This window comes from Orcinus orca, chromosome 7, assembly GCF_937001465.1.
Source record: "Orcinus orca chromosome 7, mOrcOrc1.1, whole genome shotgun sequence".
Taxonomy (NCBI): Eukaryota; Metazoa; Chordata; class Mammalia; order Artiodactyla; family Delphinidae; genus Orcinus; species Orcinus orca.
The window spans coordinates 72,901,770-72,912,132 of record NC_064565.1 but is presented as its reverse complement, the minus strand read 5'-3'; the positions used below and the strand labels follow the sequence as shown (position 1 = coordinate 72,912,132).

The following is a 10,363-nucleotide window of genomic DNA, read 5'->3' as shown; positions in this document are numbered from 1 at the left end:
TGTGTAAGGGCTTCATTCTTTGATGGCTGAATAGTATTCCACTATATGTGTACACCACATTGTTTTTGTCCATTCATCTGTTGACAATAGTTGTTTCCACCTTGTGACAAATTACACTGCAATGAATGTTATTGTATAAGTATTTGAATTCCTGTTTTCAGAGTGGAATTGCTAAGTCATATGGTAATTCTATGTTTAGCTTTTTGAGGAACCACCAAACTTTTCCACAGCAGCTGCACTTCCCAACAGCAATTTAAGAGAATTCTAATTTCTCTATGTCCTGGCCAACCCTGTCATTTTCCTTAAAAAAAAAAGTCATCCTAGTATGTATGAAACAGTAACTCATTCTGGTTTTGATTTCAATTTCCTAATGGTCAATGATACTGCATGTTTACAAAAGCTTATTGGCCATTTTTATATCTCGTTTGGAGAAATGTCTATTCAAGTCTTTGCCCATATTTTAATTGTTTTTTATTTCGAGTTGCATGAGTTTTTTATATATTCTGGATGTTGCACCTTTATCAGATATATGATTTGAAAATATTTAAATATTTTCCTCCATTCTACAAGTTGTCTCTTCACTTTCATGATAATATCCTTTGATGCACAAAAGTTTTTAATTTTGATGGAGTCCAGATATGTTGCTCACACTTTTGGTGTCATATCTAATAATGCATTGCCAAAAATATAAGAACATGAAGGTCTTTTCCATTTATTTAGTCCTTTTAAAATTTCTTTCAGAAACGTTATGAACTTTTTACTGTATAAGTCTTTCACGTCCTTGATTGATTATTATTTTATTTAGGTATGCTATTGTAGTGGGAATTGCTCTTAATTTTGGGGGGGATTATTTATTTTAGGTGTATAGAAATACAATTGACTTTTTGTGTTTATATTCTGTCCTGTAACCTTGCTGAGTTCACTTATTAGTTCTAGTAGCCTTCTTGTGGATTTGCATATTTGGGTATGTCTATTCACATCTGCAAATAGAGATAGTTTTACTTCTTTCTATCCCACTTGGATGCCTTTTATGTCTTTTTATTGTCTAATTGCTCTGGTAAAAAAAAGTTCTATTATGATGTTGAATAGTAGTGATGAAACAGGGCACTAAAAATCTCCCAACAGAGAAAAATCCAGGACCAGATGGCTTCAGTAGTGAATTATACTGAACACTTAAATGACACATAACACCAGTATTTCTCAAACTTTTCCAAAAATGGAAGAGGAAGGAACATTTCCTAACCTGTACTATGAGGCCAGCATTACCCTGACACCAAAGCCATGTAAGGACATCACAAGAAAAGAAAATTAAATACCAGTATTTTTTATGAATATAAATGCAAAAATTCTCAACAGAAAACTAGCACACTGAATTTAATAGCATATTAAAAGGATTAGACATCATGACTCAATGGGATTTATCCCAGAATGCAAGGAAGGTTCAACATGAGAAAACTAACCAATATGATACACTGTGTTATGGTTTGAATTGTGCCCCCTCCAAATTCATATATTGATTTTCTAACCTCTCTACCAAATAAAGTCACTTTATTTGGAAATAGGGTCATTGAGGATGTAATTATTTGTTGAGATGAAGTTGTAGTGGAGTATGGTGGGACCCTAATTCAATATGACTAATGTTATTGTAGAAGGAGCATCATGTAAAAACCCAGATATACACAGGGAAAATCCAATGTGAAGACTGGAGTTATACTGCCCAAAGCCAAGGAACTACCAAAAGCTAGAAGACAGGCTTAGAACAGATCCTGTTCTAGTGCTTTCAGAGGAAGGATGGCCCTGCAAACTCTGATCTCAGAATTCTAGCTTCTAGAACTGAGACATTTCTGTTGTTTAAGAAATGCACCAGTTTGTGGTGCTTTGTAACAGTAGCCCTAAGTAACTAATTGGGACTACGTTAATAGATTAAAGAAGAAAAGTGACATGATCATCTCAATGAACAGAGATAAAGGCATTTGACAAGGTCCACCATTCCTTCATGATAAAAACATTCATAAAACTAGGAATAGAAGGGAACTTCCTCAACATGATAAAGGGGATTTATTAAAAATCCACAGCTAATAACATCATACTCAATGGTGAAAAGTGGAAAGTTTCCTATTTTTTGGTCAATCTAGCTAAAAGTTTGTAAATTTTCATTTTTTCAAAAACACAAACATATGGCTTCATAGATTCTATTGTTTTTCTACTTCATATTTTATTTTTCTTCATTCTAATCTTTATTATTTCATTTTCTCTGCTAGCTTTGGGTTTATTTTGCTCCTCTTTCTAGTTCCTCAAGGTGTGAAGTTAAGGTTATTGACCTGAGATCTTTCTTCTTTTTTTAATGTAGACATTTACAGCCATAAATTTCCCTCTGAGCACTGCCTTTGCTGCATCCCATAAGTTTTGTTATGTTGCATCATTATTTTAATTTATTTAAAAGTATTTTCTAAACTCTTGAGATTTCTTCTTTGACCCATTGGTTAAGAGTATGTTGTCTAATTTCCACATATTTGTGAATTTTCCAATGTTCCTTATTGATATCTAACATTACTCCATTGTGGTCAGAAAAGATACTTTGTTTGACTCAGTCTTTTAGAATTTATTGTGATTTGTTTTGTCGCCTAACATGGTCTATTCTGAAGAATATTCTGTGTGCCCTTGTGGATTCTCTTCCTGGGTGGAGTGCCCTATATGTCTGTTAGGTCTAATCAATTCATAGTTTTACCTTACTCTTCTATAATACTTATTGATATTCTATATAGAAGTTCTATTCATTATTGGAAGTGGTATATTGAAAAACTGTTTCTCCTTTGAATTCTGTCATTATTTGCTTTATTTATTTTGGGGGCTCTGTTGTTTGGTGCAGATATGTTTATAATTGTTTTATTAATGAATAGACCCTTTCATCAACATATAATTCCATTTTTTGTCTCGTAACATTGACCTAATCTATTTTGCCTGATATTAATATAGCAACCTAGGCCTCTTTTGGTTACTATTGGCATGGAGTATCTTTTTCCATCCTTTAAATCTATTTGTTTCTTTGGATCTAGAATGTGTCTCCTGTAGGCAGTATATAGTTGTATTATTATTATTTATTCTATATGCCTCTGTCTTTTGATTAGAGAATTTATTCCATTTACATGTAAAGTAATTACAGATAGGGAAGGATTTTTCCATTTAACTATTTTCTGTGTGCTTACAGCTATTTTTATCCTTCACTTTCTTCATCACTGCCTTCTTTTGTGTGTTGTTGCTTTTTTTGTGATGAACCATTTGACTATCTTTTTATTTTCTGTATATTTTTAGATGTTTTATTAATATCTAAAATGTTAATAAAATAACATTATTTTATTACCATACCATGGAGAGAATACATTTACAAATTTATAACATAATTTGAATTGATGTCAACATAACTTTAATGGCATGGAAAATCACTTTTCTTATACAGCTTTATCTCCTCTTCTCCCCTGTACTTATTGTATGTAGAATACAATAAGTATTGTAAAAAATATATACATGATATGGCCAATACCACTGAATTATAATTTTAATGTATTTGTCTTCTAAATCCTATAGGAAAATTTGGAATTACAAACCAAAAATTAATAACATTATCTTTTATATTTGCCTATGTATTTACCTTTACCAGAGAACTTTACTTTTTCACAAAGCTTTGAGTTACTGTCTAGCATCTTTTCATTTCAATCTGAAGAATTCTTTTTATAAATCCTTGTAGGGCAGGTCTAGTGATAACACACTCCCTCAGCTTTTACCTGGGAATGTCTTAATTTCTCCCTATTTTAAGGACAGTTTTGTTTGACACAGAATTCTTAGTTGATAGTTTTTTTCTTTCAGCACTTTAAACGGGTCATCATACTGTCTTCTGCCACACATAGTTTGATGAGAAATTACCTGTTAATCTTATTGAGGTTCCTTGTACATGAATGTGAGGTGTCACTTCTCTCACTGTTTTCATGATAGCTTGTCTTTTGACAGGTTGATTATAATGTTTCTTGGTGTGAGTCTATCCAATTTTGAAACTAAAGTTTTTAGATTCATGAATTTCGATAAATTTGGGATGTTTGGGCCATTATTTCTTCACATATTCTTTCTGTCCTTTTTCTCTTTTCCTTCTGGGATTCACATAATGCATATTTTGGTCTACTGGACGGTATCACATAGGTCCTTATCTCTTAACATAGGTCCATATATATTTTTTAGGTTCTGTTTATTTTTCTTCATTTTTTTTTCTGCTTCTCAGACTAAATAATTTCAATTTTTCTATCTTCAAGTTCACTAATTATTTCTTCTGTGTGTTTAAATCTTCTGTTGAACCCCTCTAGTGAATTTTCTATTTCAGTTATTGTACTTTCATCTCCAGAATCTGTGTGGTTCCATTTTTTTACAAGTTATTTATTATGATGATGATGATAAAAATACGTAACAAAATTTACCCTTTTAACCATATTTAAGTGTGTAATTCAGCACCATTAAGTACATTTACAATGATCTGCAAACATTACCTCTATCCATTTCCAGAACTTTTTCATCATCCCCCAAAGAAACTCTGTACCCATTAATCAATAACTTCCCAATCCACACTCTCTCCAGTTCCTGTTGACATCTATTTGACTTTTCTCTGTGAATTTTTTGGTTCTGTGTAACTCAGATAAGTGAAATCATACATTAACCATTTTTTGTGTCTGGTTTATTTCACTTAGCGTAATGTTTTCAAGGTTCATCCATGTTATAGTGTATATCAGAATTTTATTCCTTTTTAAGGCTGAATAATATTTTGTACATTTATACTATATCTTGTTTATCCATTCACCTATTGATGAACATTTGGGTTGTTTCCACCTTTGGCTATTGTGAATAGTGGTGCTATGAACATTGGTGTACAAGTATCTGAATCCCTGCTTTCAGTTCTTTTGGTTATATACCTAGAAGTGGAATTAATGAAATATGTAGCAATTCTATACTTCTTGAGGGACTGTCAAAATTTTCCATGGCGGCTGTTTGGTTCCCTTTTATAATTTCTACTTCTGTACTGATACTCTCATTTAGTTCACATATTATTTTCCTGATTTCCTTCAGTCTATGTCTATGTTTTCCTTTGGCTTTTTGAGGATATTTAATATAATTGTTCTATGGTCTTTGTATAACTACTCCAAAGTCTGGACTCCCTCAGGGAGGGTTTCTTAATGTTTATTTTGTTCCTCTAAAGGGGCTATATGTTTCCTGTTTCTTTGTATTCCTTGTGGGGTTTTTTGGGTTGTTTTTATTGTTGAAAACTGGACATTTGCATATTATAATGTGGTAACTTGGAAATCAGATCTGCCTCTTTTCCGTGTTTTTTGGTGTTTTTATGTTTTTGATTTTTGAAGGCTATAGTAGCCCATTTGTTTAGTGACTTCCCCAAACTATATTTTCAGAGGATGTGTTCCTTATCTTCTGTGGTCACTGAAGTCTCCGTTCCTTGTGTTAAGCTAGAGTTTTCATAGAGATTCCCTTGAAGACCAGGAGCTAAAAAACATACACACCCTAGTCTGTGCAGATTGGATCTATGAAGGGAACTACTTCAAATACTTAGGTAGGCTTACACTGAGCCTAAGGATTGGTTTGAGGTGAAAATTTAGGGTGTTTCATATCTTTTCTGAGCATGAGTTTTGTTCTGGGCTTGTCCATGGCTTTCTAAATTCCTCGCATGGATGCTTTTGAATGCCTTAATTTCTTAATGAAACTCCCTAACTTTTGTTCCAGGGCTTTTGGCATCTGTTTTATGTTTCCATCACATTTTTTTCCCCTAAGCATCTGTGAGTTGTTAATTTGGCTTGCAGCTTTTTTGAGCTATGCCTACTGCTTTTCTGGTCTGAGTTCCCAGTTAAGCTAAATGGGGACAAGTGCTTTTCTACATTTCAGGCAGCTCCCAGTTTGTAACAGACAAACACAACAATTTTCCAATGAAGTCTGCTCTGCTTCCTTCAAAAGCAGGGACCAAGGACTTACACAAGGAATGCAAGTTTCTTTCTTTAAGACTGCTACTGTGCTGGGGAGGGGGTGGGGCAAGGACAAGTAAAAACATCATAAATCTTTGCTACCATTTGAAAGTTACCTTTTTCTTGATTCAATGTTTGATTAGTTACTGTAAACCTTTAACTGTTTTCCAGAGTTCTGAAAAGTTGGGTTTGACAGTTTTTGCTTGTCAGTGTTTCTGTGGGGGTATGGGAACTTAAAGGTGTATACTCCATTTTGCTGCAATCTAGACTAATGGTGAGGTTTTCACAAATGTGATTACCACGTGTTCTGAAAATATGTCTGGATCCATTTTGATTGGCTATTTCTAAGGTAATAAACAATTTTTACTGGAAATTCAACCTCACATTAAGTCTTGATCTAACTTTTTTTCCAACTTTCTTTTTCTAACTCAAGGTATATTTTAGCAGAATGCTCATGTGCCTTCTCAGCAATGTATTCAATACCCAAATTACTAAAAATATGAATATTTAAACCTTATGTATTAATTTTTTGTAATAAAATTTGAAACTTCCCTAGTAAAATTCATTGCTTTTGTTTGTTTGGCCTCACTGCACGGATTGTGGGATTTTAGTTCCCTGACCAGGGACTGAACCCAGGCCCTCAGCAATGGAAGCTCCAAGTCCTAACCACTGGACTGCCAGGGAACTCCCAAAGTTCATTGTTTTTAGAAATATATGTGCCCTTAATATCAAACTCAGTTAGTTTATGGGTCCCAAATTTTCATAGTACATGAGTCAGGAAACTACCACCCATGGGGTAAACCTGGCCTGCCATCTATTTTTGACAAGCCTGCAAAGTAAGAATGGTTTTATAAGTTTTTAATCACTGGAAAAAAATGATGTTTTGGGGTGTAAAACTATAAAAAACCCTCAAATTTTACTTTTCATAAATATTCATTGAATTCCCGCCACATTCACTTGTTCATATATTGTCTATGGTTGCTTTTGTGCTAGCAAGGCATAATGAAATAATTTTGACAGAGACCATTGTGCCCTGCAAAAGTATGATGTTTACTATCTATCCCTTCACATAAAAGGTTTGCCAGCCTCTGTACAACAGAAACAGAGTCAACAACCTGAGAACTCATTCCCATGCCTTATGGATTAAGAGGTATTCTTCAGAATCAAAAGCTCGTTACTTATAGAAATTTAAGCTACTACAGACTTTATCAGGTAATATGCATTTTTTCCCACTAAGTTATCTAAACAGTCACAAAGTTTTTTTTTTTTTTTTTTTTTGCGGTACGCGGGCCTCTCACTGTTGTGGCCTCTCCCATTGCGGAGCACAGGCTCCAGACGCGCAGGCTCAGCGGTCATGGCTCACGGGCCCAGCCTCTCCGCGGCATGTGGGATCTTCCCGGACTGGGGCACGAACCCGTGTTCCCTGCATCGGCAGGCGGACTCTCAACCACTGCGCCACCAGGGAAGCCCCACAAAGTTTCATTTAACACATGACATATAACAGAAGCTTTTTGGGATTAAGGTTTTTCCTAGAACTTAAATTTATCAATAATTTAAACCACTTTTTCCATAATTTTGACAGCTTCAAGGATTCTGAACTTTATGCTTCTTTCTCGAGTTGGAGAAAATTGGAAATCTCCTTTATCATTAAAAACCTTCTATCAGAGAGTACATTACTCTTATATGTTAAATCTTTAATTAGAGACGTATATGAACCAGAATGCCTTAAAATCAGAGTGCATTTCAGCGCTAAAGATTTGATTATTTCCTTATCAACTTTTGAAAACATGGACGAGAACTTTGATAAAAAAATTTTACACTAAAATCTTCTGTTATGTTAAAAGGCAACCTAAAAGTATGTGATTTCTGAAGCTGGGGAGCATCAGTGGTTTGTTTGGACGACATCTGTAAGGATACTTTCAATACCACTGTCAATTTATGCACACTGGAAGAATTAGTTCTCCTGAAAATTGTTTTGATCTGGACTGCCAGTCATTTCTCATCAACTATCATTTTTGAAAAGGTCTACATCTACAGGGTATATCATTTTGTATGATCTTTGAGATCAAATAATTTATCAGAGATTATTATAAATAGACTACATTACTAATTGAGTAGCTTCATCATCACTGGAATGTAAAAATTCTTTATAATTACATTTTTTCCCTCTGGAGCTATCTGTTATAACCTCACTGACTAACTTTATTAAAGGAAATCCAATTTTGTGAAACAAAATTTTCTCAGATGTTTCTGCTTTAGCGCTGGCTACTGTCAAGAAGATTATAGATAAAAGGTACCACATTCTTTAAAAATGTGTGAGTCAGCATTAGGGTAGATAGTGATGATGATTGAAATTCTTTACTGTTTGGTCCACCTTTTTTATCTTTTAAACAAGACTTTTAGAATCTAGAGGCAAACATGCTGAACGAAGTTGGATCCATGTCACAAAGTAGCAAGTTAACTGATTTTGAAAAAATAGATAGCACTAGCTGTCCATCTTGTTAAGTTTTCCTCAGTGCTTTTTATGTTCTCACAAATAGAATCTTTATATCTATATTCATATAAGGTATCTATATAAAGGATTTAATAACTATTGACCAACAATTTATGTATTGATGGTATTTTATCCACAAAATGTACCTTGTCAGAAAAGGGTTTTTTAGTCACGGGGTCTTTTTATGTATATATAATATTTTATGCACAATAATTCTTTACTTCTTGATGGTGCTTTATCCATAGTTGGATCTTTTTGGGAGGTGTTTTATAAACTGATGAAATTTTATCTGCAGGTGGTATAGATACTTTTATTTGAACATCCAAATACATCTTTTATAGTGAACCAATCAGTTTCATAGCTGTGTCATAGAATTAAGCTTGAGTTTCATCTCAGTTTGCTAACTATTTTGGTGAACATACCCTCTAAAAATTTAACAGGAAAAATTCAAGTTCATTTTCTGATGAGTAATGAGGACTAACTGGTTTACTAGGTACACTTTTTGTCTCTTTATCTTCATGGCATGTTTGTATTGAATAATACTAGCACTCAGCATCTTCTTATACCAAAATGCTTATCAAAAGCATTATCAAAACTTTCTCTCACCCAGGTCTCTAATATACTTCTCTTGCTTTTAATATTTTGCTCAGCATTACAAGAATCATCTTACAGGACACTATGTTATGTTTTAAAAAATATTTTATTTTCTAAGGGAAGTAAGCATAGTTATATCAGGTGTAGAAACTTCAGTGCTTGTCCTGGTGAGGTGGTGAGGAAGATTTGGAAATATTGGTGTTAGTTCGAGAAAACACCTTTGACAGAGCTGAAGATATCTTTGCCAGCATTTTAGATCCTTGTTTAGGAATACTAGCCTTCGGAGTTTCTGTGGACAAAGCAACAAAAGTAGTATAGATAATTATTAGACATTCTAGTTGAGGCAGCCATACTATACAATTAATGATTTAGAATTCAAAAACTGACATTTATAGAATAATTTATGGGATTAAAAAAGAAAGATTCTTTTGATTGGATTCTTCCAACACTCCTGTGAAGGAAACAGGGAAAATATCTCCATTTTTGTATATGAATCTTGGCGAGGTCAGAAACCTTGCCTAAGGTCACATGAGGAGTGGCCAAGCTTGGACAGGGAACAGCTTTCTCTCATGGCATTATTATATGCTGCACTCTGATATTTCGTTAATCAGGTGTACAAAGAATACCTTTCTTTTTCTAGCAGAAAAACCTCTGAAAAAGTCTGATGAGCTAAACTCACAAGGGAAAGTAACTTTCAGCGCTATACAGTGAGGGTGTCTATTTCAGAGTGTTCACTTGAAAACAGAAGTGCATTAAAACTGCTATAATTTCTCACCACTTTGGGTAAACTTTTAGTTGATAACTTCAAGTATTTTTTATTTTTTGTCATGTAACAAGACTGTATAGATAATAAAAATTTCTATTTGGATTCATTTTTCTATACCACTCTTCAGGGCATGGACTCTCAGAATATATTATAATTTAACAAAATGAATATTTTACATGTAAAGACAAGTAAATATTTACTTCTCTGAAACTTTATGATAGGATGTGATAGGACATGAAAACACACATGATAGTAAAAGCCCATCTTTTCTTAATTTCAGTACATGCCAAAGTTCATGACTATACCTCTTGCAGTTACCTAGATTTGTCTTTTCTAGCAAGGTAATCTTCTATTGTTAAAGCTAAGATAGCCAACAGCAGATTTAAAACTAAGAAAGCCAACAGAATAAAGAATAAAAATGTATGTTTAGGTTTTTACTGTGCTATAAAAAGGAAAAAGCCAAAATCTGCAGCAGATAAGACAAAAGCATGAATGAAAGAG

The 10,363-nt window shown here is 33.6% G+C and overlaps 1 protein-coding gene across 1 annotated transcript in view; it reads right to left on the bottom strand.

Annotated features, from left to right (window-relative positions):
• Positions 1-9,210: 9,210 nt before the first annotated feature.
• FSIP2 (fibrous sheath interacting protein 2) overlaps positions 9,211-10,363 on the bottom strand; it is a 137,133-nt gene continuing 135,980 nt past the window's right edge. The window contains exon 21 of the mRNA XM_049712187.1: positions 9,211-9,385. Coding sequence (XP_049568144.1) covers positions 9,249-9,385 — 137 coding nt within the window. The 3' untranslated portion in view covers positions 9,211-9,248. The remainder of the gene's footprint in view (positions 9,386-10,363) is intronic.